Genomic DNA, 17422 nt, shown 5'->3' on the forward strand with positions numbered 1-17422 from the left:
GACGACGGGTTCCTTGGGCACCGATTTAGCAACGCCCAGGGCAGAGGCACAATTCCTCAGCCCCTCTTTGCAGGCTCTGAGTTGAATATGGCATCAATTCCTCAGCTCCTCTTTGCAGGCTCTGAGTTGAATATGAGACCGTTGTGACCGGATACAGCAAGCTGACTCTATTGTCACTGCCTGGATTGAAGCAGTGTTTAAGGTGAGATCCCCCTGACTGGTTTCCCAGACAAAGGGAGGAAAGGCTCCCAGGGCTGAATATACAGTATTTATTATAAGAAAGTCCCTGGCTAATGCAAGGAGGAAAGCCCCAGGAATCCTGAACACAGTGTTAACTTTTCCCTAGCTTACTGGCCGGAGGAGGTGTGGGGGGTGGGGTGGGGTGGGGTGGGGTGGGTGGGGGATTGGGGGGGGGGGGGGGGTCCCTCCTGTTTGCAAACTCCTGCACAGATAATTTCCCGGTGGCAGGGGGAGGGGGTGGCTAGAGAATCGCAGAGTTCAGGGACTCACGCTGTTTATCTGCTCTGTTTATTTGATCTAGCAGAAAAGCCAGCTGATAACCACCAGTGACACGCTGTGTGCTGACTAGAGGGAGAAAAACTATCAGAAGCTCCTTTCCCGCCGTTTTTTACTACCCACAGCGGAGGGGGGGGCACACTGACTACTTCTTCGCGCTCTTAGAGCTAAGACCCGCCCCCCGTGGCCGCGATAAGCCCCCCCCACGGAAAGCGTGGGAAGATCTCCAGCCATCGGCTGATTCTGGTAAGGTGCTGCTCACTGTAGCTCTGCTGAGCATTGCTCCCCCTCCTAGCATACTCCTATCAGGAACATGCAGAATTCAAAAGGCACTAAGAGGGCTAAGGATCACATAGTCTATTATACAGCCTGCACTGCCTGCCACGTTGAGCTACCACGTAAACACACCTTCTCTCTGTGAGTCCTGTGCCCCTATAGCCCTCCAAGACCCCCCTGCCACCACCGCCGCAACAGTCAGCCCAGAGCCTAGGGCTCCCAGCCCACCGGAATGGGCACAGTTTCTGTCCCAATCCATGGAAAAACTGTCACAGAACCTGGTTCTGGTTATGCAATGTCCTTCTGGGTCCCTGGATGGAACGCAGCCTGAGGATACCCCTATGGAGGATCCTTCTGAGGTAATCCAGGCGCATGCTTCACCGGTTGCAAGGATCAGGAAAAGAGCACACGGCCGGGTGTCTCCAGCGGGCTCTCCCTCGGGAGCACACAGGGCAGGCTCTCCCACACGCTCCACGGCTTCTGATGAGCTGGAGGAGAGAGAATGCTGTTTGTACCAGGAGGATTCCTTGGTTTCAACCTCCCCAGATGATCAAACTGCAATAGACTCCCTTATAGCAGCAATCAACCAAACTCTGCATGTGGAGGATCCCCCATCCACTACCACTGACCATGTGGTCTCCTTTTAAGAGGGCAAGGAAACCCCAAAAGGTTTTCGCTGATCACCCTGAGTTTCAGGATATACTCACAAAGCAAAGGGAGAAGCCTGACAGGCGCTTCGGTAACCGAAAACTCATGGAGTCCCGGTACCCTTTTGCATCACCCGCCCCTAAGGGCTGGGCCGATCCGCCCTCGGTCGACCCCCCCCCCCCCCCCCCCCGGTCTCCCGCCTTACCACAAAGACGCTCCTGTCTTTACCCGATGGTTCCTCCATCAAGGACCCGACAGACAAGTAAAGCACCTCACCCGTTCTGCTTTTGAGGCTGCGGGTTCCTCCCTCTCGCCCTCCTTTGCCTCTGTGTGGGTCGCAAAGGCGATCTCGGTCTGGGCAGACTCCCTTAACACTTCGCTTGAGGAATCCCAGTTCACTCATACCTTCACAGAGGTAACAGCTCAAATTGCCGCTGCGGCGGAGTACCTCATGCAGGCCTCCATGGACGCTGCTACCTGCGCAGCGTTTGCCGCCTCAAATACCATAGTCATCCGTAGAGTTCTCTGGCTCCGACAATGGCGAGCGGACTCTGCCTCCAAGAAGTCTCTCACGGGCCTCCCCTTTTTTCCAGACCGATTGTTTGGCGAACGTCTGGACAAGCTCATTTCTGACGCCACGGGAGGAAAGAGTACCTCCCTCCCCCAGCTGAAGTCCAGGACGTCCTTCACCAGACGTCCACAGTCCTCGTTCCGCTCCTTTCGGAACTCATTTGGTTGGTCGACACCCCGTGCTGTCCACGCCACCAGCCGCGGACTACGCAGGGACCGACCTTCTCAGCTCTCCCCGAAACCCACTTCGTCATGGCAGCCTAGACCGAAACAGTCCAGGACTAGGGAGACTCGGCCACGACGTTTTCCCCCCTCATGACTCCTTCGGCGCCCCGGAAGACACACTCATTGTAGGAGGTCGACTGCGGCTCTTTCAACACATCTGGGCTGCCGCCTCAGACGACAAATGGGTGGGAGACCTTATGTCTTCCGGTTACCACATAGAATTTCGGACCCGACCCCCGAGTCGGTTCTAACAGCAGGAGTGATTATACCTGTACCAGACAACGAGAAGTACGGGGGTTTTTATTCCAACCTCTTTGTGGCCCCCAAAAAGGATGGGTCAGTTCGACCCATCCTGGACCTCAAACACCTGAACAAGCATGTGCACGTACGGAGATTCAGAATGGAGTCCCTAAGGTCCATTATTGCATCCATGGTCGAAGGGGAATTCCTCGCATCCATAGACATCAAGGACGCGTACCTGCACATACCCATCGCCCCAGATCACCAAAAGTTCCTCCGCTTTGCAATTCAGGACTCCCACTTTCAATTCGTAGCTCTAGCCTTCGGCCTTGCCACCGCACCAAGGGTCTTCTCCAAAGTCATGGCGGCCGCCATGAGCGTCCTTCCCGCTAGGGGAGTGGTCGTTCTCCTTTACTTGGACGACCTCCTCTTCAAGGCCCCCTCCTTCCGCAACTGCTCAACCAGCGTACAGATCACTGTGGACACCCTATCCCGCTTAGGGTGGCTAGTGATTCTGGACAAATCATCTCCGGTCCCATCACGATCCATCACCTTCCTGGGCATGTCCCTGGACACCCGTCGGGGCTTGATCCTTCTCCCTCAGGACAAGGCGACCGCTCTTCAACGAGCGGTACGCTGCCTTCTACGTCCTCCGTCTCGCTCCATTCGATTCAGCATGAAAGTGCTCGGCAGGATGGTGGCGGCTATGGAAGCAGTACCCTTTGCTCAACTGCACCTCCGCCCACTGCAGCTAGCCCTTCTAGCGGCCTGGGACAAGAGCCCCCTTCTCCCTGGACAGACTTCTTCACCTGACGCCTTCAGTCAGGTACGCACTCCGCTGGTGGCTTCGGTCCTCATCCCTATCGAAGGGGAGATCTTTTCTCCCAGTGAACTGGCTGGTCCTGACCACGGACGCCAGCCTCCTAGGCTGGGGAGCAGTGTACCGGCACCACACTGCTCAAGGACGTTGGACGCCCCAGGAGTCTTCCCTACCCATAAACACCCTGGAACTCCACGCGATCTTCCTCGTGCTCAGAGCGTTCTGCCCTCTGCTAGCAGGTCGTCAGATTCGAGTCCAATCGGACAATGCGACAACTGTAGCCTATATCAATCGGCAGGGGGGCACCCGCAGCAAAGCGGCTTATCTCGAGGCCCACAAGATCCTCAGCTGGGCCGACTCGACGGGATCAGTGATATCAGCGGTACACATACCGGGGGTAGAGAACTGGGCAGCAGACTTTCTAAGTCGCCAAGGCCTGGCCGCCGGAGAATGGTCTCTCCACCCTGATGTGTTTCTACACATCTGCACTCGCTGGGGCACACCAGAGGTGGACCTAATGCCCTCAAGGTTGAATGCAAAGGTACACGCGTTTATAGCCAGGTCACGCGACCCGCAGTCCATCGGCGCGGATGCTCTAGTCTGCTCCTGGCACCACTTCCGCCTGCCTTATATATTTCCACCTCTACCCCTGCTGCCGCGGGTGATCAGAAAGATCAAGGCAGAGGGAGTCCCGGTGATACTGATAGCACCGGACTGGCCCAGGCGCGCCTGGTACGCCGAATTAGTATAAATGCTCACAGACGCACCGTGGCGCCTTCCAGACATCCCAGACTTGCTGACCCAAGGGCCCATTTCCCATCAGAACTCCAGAGCCCTGAAGCTGACGGCATGGCCATTGAGACCTGGGTATTAACAAGAGCGTGATTCTCCCCCGCGGTTATTTCCACCATGGTCAGCACCCGAAAGCCTGCTTCATCCCGCATTTACCACCGTACGTGGAAAATTTCCTTTCATGGTGCAGAGAAACTAACGTCCAGCCTATGCCTCTGGCCATCCCCAGAATTCTCGCCTTTCTACAGTCTGGCTTGCAAGCGGGGTTTGCTCTCAGTTCCCTTAAAGGGCAGGTCTCAGCGCTCTCAATATTCTACCAATCCCGCCTGGCTCAAAAACCGCAAGTCAAGACCTTCCTCCAGGGCGTTTCCCATCTAGTTCCTCCGTACAAACGGCCGCTGGACCCATGGGACCTCAACCTCGTTCTGGACGGTCTCCAGAGGTCTCCCTTTGAACCCCTCAAGGAATCCTCCCTTGCTCTTCTGTCCTGGAAGGAAACATTCCTGGTGGCAATTACGTCCATCAGACGGGTTTCGGAGCTAGCAGCACTCTCTTGCCGCAAGCCTTTCCTGATCTTTCACCAGGACAAGGTGGTTCTCCGCCCCCTTCCGGATTTCCTTCTAAAGGTTCTTACCCCGTTTCATTTGAACGAGGACATTGTTCTGCCTTCATTTTGTCCACACCCATTTCATAGGGTGGAAAGGTCTCTGCATTCGTTAGACCTCGTCAGAGCTCCCAGATATTACATATCCAGGACAGCCCCCTTTAGGAAAACGGACTCTTTGTTCGTCATTCCTGAGGGGCCTAAGAAGGGACAGGCAGCTTCAAAGGCGACTGGCTCGCTGGATTCGCTCTGCGATCCAGGAAGTCTACCGCCTGCACTGCAGCTCAAGCCCATTCCTAGTGGGCTGCGGGCTCATTCCACTCGAGCAGTTGGCGCTTCGTGGGCCATTCGGCATCAGGCTTCAGTGGAACAGGTGTGTAAGGCTGCGACCTGGTCTAGCCTACATACTTTTTCAAAGCATCACAGAGTCCATACCCAGGTTTCAACTAAGGCAAATCAGGGTAGGAAAATTCTGCAAACGGCAGTAGAGCACCTCTCTCAGTAGGCGCTCCAGGCTGTCTGGTACTGGTTCCTAGTCCTTGGGTTGTGTTGTCTTTTTATGTTTCCCACCCATGGACTGCTTTAGGATGTCCCATGGTCCTGTGTCCCCCAATGAGGCGTCAGAGAAAAACGGATTTTTGTGTACTCACCATAAAATCGTTTTCTCTTAGCCATCATTGGGGGACACAGCACCCACCCTGTTGCCCTGCGGGGCCTTGGTTCTCTCAGTACCTTATTTGGTTATGATTCTTCTTTTCTCATGTTCCTCTGTTGAGAAGTTTTTTTTTACTGCTTTTTTTTTTCTTTTTCTCCTACTGCTTGTGTACTAAAACTGAGACTGCCTGGCCCGGCCAGGGGGTGTATACTGCAGAGGAGGAGCTATGCTTTTGCATCTACTTAGTGTCCTCCTATGGATAGGCAGCATAACACCCATGATCCTGTGTCCCCCAATGATGGCTAAGAGAAAACTATTTTACGGTGAGTACACAAAAATCCGTTTTTTGCCTGTTGTGCCCATCACCGTTCTCCTTGGCACAGTAACCGCTCCTGCCAGCCATTCAACGACACGTCAGAGCACGGGCTTCTCATCCACTGGCTTTGACAACAGGGTTGGGATGGTCGGCGTCCTACTTATTGACGGACGGTTCCTCGCTACCTAATTGGGGGATCTGACTGTCAATCAGCATGACATCGGCCGTCCCGCCCTGTCGACAGAGCATAGTGGATGAGAAGCCTCCATGCTAAGGTGGGTCAACTGAATCGCTGCCAGGAGGATCCATGACCGCTCTGTGCAGACAACCGGGTACAACAGGCAGACAGTTTTCTGTTCGTGACGAATTACCTATTAGTTTGAGAGGGGATGACATATAGTTAAAGGTACCACCCCGGGTCTTTTTTTTTTTTTTAACTGCAAATGTCCAAGGCATTTAAGTGGTGTGATCCCGACGCGGGTGTCCATTTACTTCAGTGCACCCACGATGTGATCATGGGAACTGAGTAGTTGCTGTAGCATCCGGGGGCCAAGGTCCTCCAAGCAGATGGGAGATGACCTGCCCGATCTTGGGCTCGGAGACCCGGGAAGGAGGTCTGATACCCCAGAAGCCGGACTAGGGCTCGTCTGCCTCGAAATGTCAGTCTGGTTCCTCTCTATTCACTGATCGTAAGCGGAGATGTGGAAATCGCCGAGGATTAAACTCGCAGTGTATTAAAGTTGCAGACATTTTTAGTCTATGACTCCTTGCACGGCTGGGTATTTGCACAGCACCGGGTAGGAGCGGCTTTTGCATCTCAGATTTGTATTTGGCTCTTTAATTTTTTTTTTTTTTTTTATTTAAGCTGCTGAAATTTACCATGGACTCAGATCCGGACTGCCGGGTGTCGCCGTGCGTTCACTTGCACTACAAGCATTCGGAGAACCGCGGAGCCCAGGTAAGGCATCTCTGTTCCTGAGCTTCCTGGAGGAAACTAACTTTTTTCCTCCTGGCAGGGTTCGGGTTTAGATGAGTCCAGGCCCAGTTTTCTGTAACCCCATTTTCCTCCTTTCTGTAGGGCAGTTCTGGGCGCCTGAGTTCCCTTCCGCAGAGGTCGGAGCTGCTCGTCCAGCTGTCGGCCGCCTCCTGTGAGCTCGATATCACCATTGTAGATAGATTAAATTCGCTGCTGCAGGCGCAGAAGTTGGGAACCGTAGAAATGATGACGTCTCATCTCTTCACGTCCTACAACAAGCACATTAGTCTGGTGAGTGTCCATACAGCGAGTGTCCATACCGCGAGGATATCTGTAACAATGCACCGTGGATGGCCACAGGTCAGGGACCAGAAGGACACAGGGAAAACAGATGTGCAAGAAATGACGACTGGAATGGGTTATCTAAGGCGGCAGGTTGTTGTGGTCCCGCTATTCAGGACCACCCTTATCACTTCCAAACCTAGATTCACTGCAGGTCCTGTCCAGTGTGTGTCCTGTAGCGGTGTGGCTGCTCTGACCTGGCGCTGTCTGGCTGACGGCTCTCTGACCTGGCGCTGTCTGGCTGACGGCTCTCTGACCTGGCGCTGTCTGGCTGACTGCTCTCTGACCTGGCGCTGTCTGGCTGACGGCTCTCTGACCTGGTCGCAGCCTGGCTGACGGCTCTGACCTGGCGCTGTCTGGCTGACTGCTCGGCACATGAACATAAGCAGAAATTTCTGACAAAATACTTGCAAACTTCTTCCAGCACAAAGATTTTCCGGAGGTTCTTCTCGACGACTCCCGGTCTCCAGCGAACACGAGGACCTCCGTGCTGGTCTCCGCACCATCGCTCCATCTCGCCGTGCGCTTCCCGATTCCTGACCTCAGATCGGACCAGGAGCGAGGTCCTTGGTTCAAGAAATCCCTCCAGAAAGAAGTCTTACATCTAAACTTTTCAGATGCAGAGTTTAAAACCGAGGTCCTTGGCGGCTGCTCTCCAGAACAATTAAAGCTGGAGTTCACTTTTAAGGAGCTAACAGGTGAGCGGCCGCAGTAGAGAATCCAGTGAGCGGCGTCTAGTCTGCCTGTATTAATAAGAGAGTCCATCTGTTCTGTGCTCTGTATCTTATCCAGGGGCCTTCCAGGAGGACAGCGATGGCCCACACATCCTATTCATCAGGGTCGTGAAGAAGAACAATGAAGTCGATGGAGACATGACAACATCAGACAACTTTGACTGGCCAAGGTCAGTCCTCATTATGTGTTGTAATCAGAAAGCTACATTACATTACTTATCCTGTATTATACTCCAGAGCTGCACTCACTATTCTGCTGGTGCAGTCACTGATACACCATGGCAGGGATATGATTTTGCTGGGGGGATTTAACTCAAAGGATCCTCAGACTGGATAATATTGTAAGAAGCCTTTGGCTATGAGAGGTATGAGATTTGTATAGTTTTGCAGCCTCCCTTGTGTTTCTAGTCACTGACAGTAAACAGTGCTATTGAAAGTTGTAGGGTGATGGGTAGGTCAGGTAGGGTGGTTCAGTGAGGAGAGGGAAAGATGAAGAATTCTGTTTTGTCCAAGGTTAAGTTTTAGAAATCAAGCAGAAAAGGATGAAATAGCAGACACATTGTGGGATTCTGATTAGTAAGGAGGCAATGTCAGGTCCAGAGAGATAGATCTGCGTATCATCAGCATAAAGATGATACTGAAAGTCATGGTAGTCTATGAGCTGTCCCAGGCCGAAGGTGCAGATGGAGAACAGCAGAACCTTGGGAGACACCGACAGTTAGGGGGTGACATGAGGGAGACGCTGAAAGTTCGGTCAATTAGGTATGAAGAGATCCAAGATGGGGCCAAGTCTGTGATGCCCAGAGACTACAATCTGCTGCAGGAGGGAATGGTCCACTGTGTCGAAGGCAGAGGACAGAGTAGTGTCGCTTGGCTTTGCCTGTTAGTAGGTCATTGGTGACTTTACTTAGATTTAAAATATTTTTTATTTTGAAAATTTGTGGGCAAGTACAAATTTGAAGGAGTTGTATTGTCATTGCATTAATCATTCTTATCTATATATATATAATTGCCTTATTCTGTCTGTCTGTCTGTCTGTCTTGCTCCAAAATTGTGTCCTTACGGTGACACAAAGCGGATTGGTCGCTGGGCTCGCCATGGCCCCGCCCCCCCGCACCGATTGGCCGCTCGCCCATGCTCCGCCCCCACACGGATTGGCCGTCCGCTCGCCCAGGCTCCGCCCCCCACTCGGATTGGCCTCTGGCCCCGGCACGCCGGAACGTATTAGCAACTCGGCCATGCCCCGCCCCCCTCACGCAATGCACGCTCGCTCTGGCCCCGACCCCCGCACACATTCCCCGAAGCGACACGGAGCCACGACTCCCAGGTGAGTATTGTACCCCCGGGAGCCCACATCAGCGTACGCCGCTAACCCAGCCGACACATACCCTCGCATTGCTGGGATTGCCGGCGTATGCTGGTGTGGGCTCCCGTGCGAGCGGGGGACGGGATACGCTGGTAACCATGGTAGCATAGTTACCAGCGCATCAAGGTCCTGCAGCGGCGGAACACACACACACACACACACACACACACACACACACACACACACACACACACACACACACACACACACACACACACACACACACACACACACACACACACACACACACACACACACACCTCACATCGCATCCGCACACTCACAACATCCTGGGATATCGCTTGCTTCTCGGCGGCGATACTGTGCAGTGAGCTTCCAGGACCTGCCGGAGGATCACATGGCCAGAAACATGTGGTATCTCCGGATGTTGTGAGTGTGAGCGCGTATGTGCGATATCGTCAGTGTGTGTGTGTGTGTGTGTGTGTGTGTGTGTGTGTGTATGCGATCGGATCTGTGAGTGTCGGCAGAGGAGCACGGCGTGCTGGAGGAGGCTGGGAGGAGAGAGGCTGATGCTGGGGGAGGCTGGGAGGAGAGAGGCTGATGCTGAGGCTGAGGCTGGGGGAGGCTGAGGCTGGGGGAGGCTTTTAGAAGGGAGGCTGATCCTGGGGAAGGCTGGCAGGGGGAGGCTGATGCTGGGGGAGGCTGGGAGGAGAGAGGCTGATGCTGGGGGAGGCTGGGAGGAGAGAGGCTGATGCTGGGGGAGGCTGGGAGGAGAGAGGCTGATGCTGGAGGAGGTTGGGAGGAGAGAGGCTGATGCTGGGGTAGGCTGGGAGGCGGAGGCTGATGCTAGGGGAGGCTGGGAGGGGGGAGGCTGATGCTGGGGGGAGGCTGAGGCTGGGGGGAGGCTGAGGCTGGGGTAGGCTGGGAGGCGGAGGCTGATGCTAGGGGAGGCTGGGAGGGTGGAGGCTGATGCTGGGGGAGGCTGGGAGGAGGGAGGCTGAGAGAAGAGAGGCTGATGCTGGGGGAGACTGAGGCTGGGGTAGGCTGGGAGGAGAAAGGCTGATGCTGGGGACTGGGAGGAGAGAGGCTGATGCTGGGGGCAGAGAGGCTGATGCTGGGGGCAGAGAGGCTGATGCTGGGGGCAGAGAGGCTGATGCTGGGGGCAGAGAGGCTGATGCTGGGGGCACAGAGGCTGATGCTGGGGGCACAGAGGCTGATGCTGGGGGCACAGAGGCTGATGCTGGGGCACAGAGGCTGATGCTGGGGCACAGAGGCTGATGCTGGGGCACAGAGGCTGATGCTGGGGGCACAGAGGCTGATGCTGGTGCAGCATGGGGGATGGAGCACGATGGGGGAGTGCGCAGCTTGGGGGATGGAGCACGTTTGGGAGTGCGCAGCTTGGGGGATGGAGCACGATGGGGGGTGCGCAGCATGGGAGATACAGCACGATGGGGAATGCGCAGCATGGGGGATGGAGCACGATGGGGAGTGCGCAGCATGGGGGATGGAGCACGATGGGGAGTGCGCAGCATGGGGGATGGAGCACGATGGGGAGTGCGCAGCATGGGGGATGGAGCACGATGGGGAGTGCGCAGCATGGGGGATGGAGCACGATGGGGAGTGCGCAGCATGGGGGATGGAGCACGATGGGGAGTGCGCAGCATGGGGGATGGAGCACGATGGGGAGTGCGCAGCATGGGGGATGGAGCACGATGGGGAGTGCGCAGCATGGGGGATGGAGCACGATGGGGAGTGCGCAGCATGGGGGATGGAGCACGATGGGGAGTGCGCAGCATGGGGGATGGAGCACGATGGGGAGTGCGCAGCATGGGAGATGGAGCACGATGGGAGATGGAGCACGATGGGGAGTGCGCAGCATGGGAGATGGAGCACGATGGGGAGTGCGCAGCATGGGAGATGGAGCACGATGGGAGATGGAGCACGATGGGGAGTGCGCAGCATGGGAGATGGAGCACGATGGGGAGTGCGCAGCATGGGGGATGGAGCACGATGGGGAGTGCGCAGCATGGGGGATGGAGCACGATGGGGAGTGCGCAGCATGGGGGATGGAGCACGATGGGGAGTGCGCAGCATGGGGGATGGAGCACGATGGGGAGTGCGCAGCATGGGGGATGGAGCACGATGGGGAGTGCGCAGCATGGGGGATGGAGCACGATGGGGAGTGCGCAGCATGGGGGATGGAGCACGATGGGGAGTGCGCAGCATGGGAGATGGAGCACGATGGGAGATGGAGCACGATGGGGAGTGCGCAGCATGGGAGATGGAGCATGATGGGGAGTGCGCAGCATGGGGGATGGAGCACGATGGGGAGTGCGCAGCATGGGGGATGGAGCACGATGGGGAGTGCGCAGCATGGGGGATGGAGCACGATGGGGAGTGCGCAGCATGGGAGATGGAGCACGATGGGGAGTGCGCAGCATGGGAGATGGAGCACGATGGGAGATGGAGCACGATGGGGAGTGCGCAGCATGGGAGATGGAGCATGATGGGGAGTGCGCAGCATGGGAGATGGAGCACGATGGGGAGTGCGCAGCATGGGAGATGGAGCACGATGGGGAGTGCGCAGCATGGGAGATGGAGCACGATGGGGAGTGCGCAGCATGGGAGATGGAGCACGATGGGGAGTGCGCAGCATGGGAGATGGAGCACGATGGGGAGTGCGCAGCATGGGAGATGGAGCACGATGGGGAGTGCGCAGCATGGGAGATGGAGCACGATGGGGAGTGCGCAGCATGGGAGATGGAGCACGATGGGGAGTGCGCAGCATGGGAGATGGAGCACGATGGGGAGTGCGCAGCATGGGAGATGGAGCACGATGGGGAGTGCGCAGCATGGGGGATGGAGCACGATAGGAGGTGCGCACCTCCCCCCAACACACACACACACACACACACACACACACACACACACACACACACACGCGCGCTGCACAACACACCACACACACACACACTGGGAACCACAAACACCGCCCTACACAGACACCCACACACACAACACCCAACACACAAACACCACGGCATACATAAATATACGCACATACCGCACAACACACACATTGCACAAAACATACCTCCCCCCAAAACACACACACACCCCACACCCACACAAACCGCGCAACACACACACACAACGCTACAGACACACAGCGCTCCACAAACAACGCAACACACGCAACACACATACAACACCGCTCTCACCCCCCGCCACACCCAGACAACACCGAGAACATGTACAGCGCCCTACACAAACACTTAGTAACTACACAAAACAACACACACACACATATATATATATATATATATATATATATATATATATATATATATATATATATATATATATATATATATATATATATAAACAAAAATCATACATGAACTACACAATACGTAAATTCTAGAATACCCGATGCGTAGAATCGGGCCACCTTCTAGTGTTCTATAATCTTACCATTTAAGTACTATAGAAATGGGAAAGGGAGTAAGGATAGGAAGAGGAGTATGGGGTTGAGGAGAGAAGTGAAATTTTTATTGGGGAAACTGGCAAGAGGGGGAAGGAAAAAGGGAGGAAAACTGGGAAAAGGAGAACATCTAATAAGTTGGTTGCAATATGAGAGAGAATATGAGGATTAAACATATACAACAGTTATAATTGAGAACTATGAAATATATCACATTTGTCAACGTCTAGAGGATTTCCGTATTAGAAGAAAACCCGAGCTGAAGGCTAAATAATATGAACACAAAGACAACCACATTAGAATTCAATTAGTAGGATCATCTGATCTCATGTAACGCCTTGGCGGTATTGATTCCACGGATTCCACTGCCGGAAATATTTAGGGAAAGTATTGTTAATAGTGGCATAATGTTTCTCAAAATTGTTGTGTTGGGCTAATGCTTCAATAAGTTGTGTAATAGATGGAGGGAGGGGATTTTTCCAGTTGGCTGCAATAAGGGATCTGGTGGTGAGGAAGATGTGGATAATAACAAATTTGAAGGATGGATCAATCTGGTCAAGGTCTAGAGAGAGGAGAGCTAATTGGGGGGTAATAACTATGTTGGAATGGGTGATTTGATTAATTAGTTTGGATATTTCTATCCAGAGGTTTTTTAATATTGGGCAATCCCAGAAAATGTGCAGTAGGCTACCGGTGCCGTTACAGTTCCTCCAGCATGAGGAGGAGTTGTTTTTATTAATTTGGTGGAGCCTGAGTGGAGTAAAATACCATCGGGTGAGAAATTTGTGGGATTCTAAAAGAGAAGAGCAAATAGTTGAGGAATTTGTTGCTTTGAAACCGATCTGCCAATTCTCTTCAGAAAAGGATTGTTTTAGGTCCTTCTCCCAATCCAGCATGTATTTCAGTTTCTCGAAATTCAGATCTTCTATTAAATGTTGATATATTTTTTGTTTTTTCCAAATAGGCACACTATTTGGGTTGCAGAATAATGTATCAATTATCTCTGGGAGGGGATTGTTATTAAGGATTTTACGCAGGGATTCTCTGATGGAAATAAGAGTTTTAAAATCTGAGTCGGGTATTTTATGCTTAATTTTAATATCCAGAAAAGAGATAAAATCCAAACCATCAGGAATGTCGCTAATTTTGTTTAGTTTTGAGTTGTGCCATGAGGTCGGTTTGCGATAATAGCTAGGAAGTTGAGACTAAAGTTTCTAATTTGGTTATATTTGTTTATTTTAGGAGTTTTGTTAGCAAGGTGTTGCCATGCCGATCAGGTGAAGGGAGAGATGGATTGAAAAGATGGGATAAAATAAGATGTTTTAAGGGGACGATAGTTGTTAAAAATAATTCCAAATCCACCCAGGGAAATGTGTATGAGTCTCCCACCCAGCGTTGGCTTTGTTTGATTTAAATTAGCATTGTAATATCCCAATGCACTTGGAACACCAATCCCACCCTTCACCTTATGTTTGGTTAGAATAGTTTTGGAGACCCTTGCCCTCTTACCACCCCAAATGAAGTCGTTTATTGTTTTTTGTAGCTTGTTTATGATCTTGATAGGGATATGGAGAGGGATGGATCTAAATAAGTAGAGTATTTTGGGTAGGATCATCATTTTAAGAGTAACTATTCTCCCCAGCCATGAGAGTTCTGATCTTAAAGTTTTAAAGTCTATTGTAATGCTAATAATTAGTCGATCAGTGTTGACATCTACTATGTTCTGTAAATTTTTGGTAATCTGTATTCCTAAATAAGTAATAGAGGTGTCTTCCCATGAAAAGGCAGAGCATGTCTTGATTAAACTAATAGTGGGGTCATCGAGGTGAAATTGGAGGATTTGGGATTTTTTGGCGTTTAGTTTGTAATATGATATTTTTGTGAAATTATCTAGGGCCTTAATCAATTCTAGAACAGAGGGAGCTGGGTCTGAAAGGGAGAGGATAATGTCATCTGCAAAAAGTCCAATTTCTTTATCGTTCCTTTGGGAGACCCAGACCATGGGTGTTTAGCTTCTGCCTCTGGAGCACACACAAAGTACTACACTTAAAAGTGTAGCTCCTCCCTCTGAGCTTATACACCCCCTGATAGCCAGTTTATCGCTTTGTGTTCAGGAGGTCATACATCCACACACGCATTCTCATCTGATTGTTTGACTTTTGGAAAGAGTTTGAAGAAAAGCGGGTCCATGTCTGGACTCCCGGCATGTCCCTTCTCACCCCACTGTGTCGGCGGTGTTGTTAAGGTTGATTTACAAGGCTGAAGCCTTACATGCCGCGCTCCTTCACCATCACTTCTGGGCTCTGGCATGTCTGGCAGGAGTCCGGTCTCCATCCACAGCCCCTTGAGGATTCTGTTGGACCGGAGCACTCATCCCCAGGGACATGGCCCTGCGTCTCAGCAGCTAAGTACCTGAGACGGTTATGTTGGGGGTCCTGGTTCTTTATTGTAAGGGGAGAGTATGCTGTATGTGATTGTTTTTAACTTTTCCGGTGGGTTCTCCAGCTTTTGCCCGAGAACCGCACCGATGGTGCCTGCTTGTCGGCCTCGCCGCTTAAATTTAGGCCCCGGCTTTGCCGGAGGCCTAGTTTCGTTTTCCTGCCCTCGCATGTCACTCATGCAGAGGGACAGGTTTGGCTCCTCCCGGCGGCCGTTCTACACAGGGGAGGGACACTCCCCACTGCTGGGGCGTCCCTCCTTCCCGGCAGGTTTCTATAGCCCTCCAGTTCCCCCTCTTTTATAGGAACGCCCCTAGTCCCGCCCCCTCTCTTCGCTCCGGCGGCCCTCTTCTCAGGCAGAGTTCACTCTGCGCTGGGACATCCTGCATTCTGCATCTCTGCTGAGGTGCTGCGCTGGGGGACCGGGCTTCGGGATCTGGAGGGCACACAACACCGCGCTCAGCGGTCTGGTAAGCCACAGCCGGTCTCCGGTTGTGGACCTCTGTATATTCTCCCTGGGGTTCATTCTCTGCAAAGCCCCCACTCCAGCAGCATGTCTCACACAAGGAGCAAGGCTCCAAAGCTTTATTCTGCATGCACTGCATGTAAGCTCCTGCTGCCTGTGCCGAGCATTTATCCACACTGTGATGGTTGCTCTAACTTGGCGGTGCCGCAGCCTGTAGTCTCACCCCCAGTGGTCTCTCAGGCTGCTGCTGCACCTGTGATTGAACCCCCGGCCTGGGTAGAGTCCTTTTCTAGGTCCATATCCCAGTCATTTGCTCAGTCCATGGGACTTTTGTCCAGGACTTTGATGAATATGCATCAGCCCCCCTCACAGGGTGCCTCTAATACTCTTGACAGAGGACTCCTATCCTCTGACCTCCGTCCATCAGAGCTCACGGAGGATTCATCATCTGATCCCAGTCCCCGTCCTTCTAAGAGAATGCGCAGGGTTTCCTCCCCCTCCCCATCCCACGGCTCTGTCTCAAGAGCTGACTCTCAAGATGAGGAGGATGCCCTCACTGGGGGCTCGGAGGCTATGTGTCCCATCGATTTCTCTGAGGGTGACTCAGATCTTAGTGATTTGATTTGCTTCTATTAATTCTGTGCTGGATCTCAATCCGCCAGTGTCAGATGAGCAACTCTCTTTGGCAGAAAAACATCAGTTTACCTCGCCTAAGAGAGTGAAGAGTGTGTTCTTTAACCACTCCAGTTTTCAGACCGCTGTGACCAAACCCAGGGCCTGTCCTGACAAACGCTTTCCAAAGCGTGGTTCTGATGACCGGTTTCCATTTCCACCTGAGGTGGTCAAGGAGTGGTCTCATTCCCCAAAGGTAGACCCCCCGGTGTCTAGGCTCTCAGCCCGGACCGTTGTGTCGGTGGCTGACGGCACCTCACTTAAGGATTCCACTGACCGTCAGATTGACCTTCTGGCCAAATCTGTGTATGAAGCTGCGGGGGCCGCGTTTTCCCCGACTTTTGCAGCAGTGTGGGCTCTCAAAGCCATCTCTGCTTCTCTGGAGGAGATGCATTCCCTCACCAAGGAATCTATGCCTGAGATGGTTACCTTAACTGCTCAGGCTTCAGCCTTTTGATCTTATGCCATGTCTGCCATGCTAGAGGCTGCTCACCGCACTGCGGTGGCTTCAGCTAATTCTCTTGTTATCCGCAGGATTTTGTGGCTTCGAGAGTGGAAGGCAGATGCTTCTTCCAAGAAGTTTCTTGCTGGGCTCCCTTTTGCTGGTTCACGGCTGTTTGGTGAACAGCTGGATGAAATCATTAAAGAGGCTACTGGCGGGAAAAGTACTTCCATGCCACAAACCAAGACCAGGAAACCCGCCCAGGGTAGGAATCAATCGAGGTTTCGTTCCTTTCGTTCCTCCAACTGGTCATCCTCTAAGCCTTCCGCCTCGTCCGCTAACTCAGAAATCCAACTGGCGCCCAAAAGCGCATCCGCAGAAGACCGCAGGAGGTTCTGCCACTAAGGCAGCTTCCTCATGACTCTCGGCCCGCTCCAGCCACGTCCTTAGTCGGTGGCAGGCTCTTCCACTTTGGCGACGCTTGGTTAAAGCAAGTCTCCGTTCAGTGGGTGAGAGACATCATATCTCACGGCTACAGGATAGAATTCTCTTCCAGCCCTCCAAACAGATTTTTTTTTTTCTCTCAACTCCCCCCTGCTCCAAGGCCGCCGCCTTCTCGCAGGCCGTGGCGTCCTTGCAGGCAAACGGAGTGATTGTCCCAGTTTCCCGCTCAGGAACGGTTCAGAGGTTTTTACTCCAATCTCTTCCTAGTTCCAAAAAAGGACGGTACCTTCCGGCCCATCCTGGATCTCAAGCTTCTCAACAAGCATGTCCGGGTGCGGCATTTTCGCATGGAGTCTCTGCGATCAGTCATTGCCTCTATGACCCAAGGGGAGTTCCTGGCGTCCATCGACATCAGAGATGCCTATCTGCATGTGC

General features: G+C 53.1%; 1 protein-coding gene across 1 annotated transcript in view; it reads left to right on the forward strand.

The window, feature by feature from the left end:
• The window catches only part of ATG2B (autophagy related 2B), a 115592-nt gene that overhangs the window by 26031 nt on the left and 72139 nt on the right, over positions 1 to 17422 (forward strand). Inside the window, exons 13-16 of the mRNA XM_075331052.1 lie at positions 6528 to 6620; positions 6741 to 6929; positions 7405 to 7678; positions 7773 to 7884. Of these exons, the coding sequence (XP_075187167.1) occupies positions 6528 to 6620; positions 6741 to 6929; positions 7405 to 7678; positions 7773 to 7884 (668 nt within the window). The remainder of the gene's footprint in view (positions 1 to 6527; positions 6621 to 6740; positions 6930 to 7404; positions 7679 to 7772; positions 7885 to 17422) is intronic.

This window comes from Anomaloglossus baeobatrachus, chromosome 12, assembly GCF_048569485.1.
Source record: "Anomaloglossus baeobatrachus isolate aAnoBae1 chromosome 12, aAnoBae1.hap1, whole genome shotgun sequence".
Lineage (NCBI taxonomy): Eukaryota > Metazoa > Chordata > Amphibia > Anura > Aromobatidae > Anomaloglossus > Anomaloglossus baeobatrachus.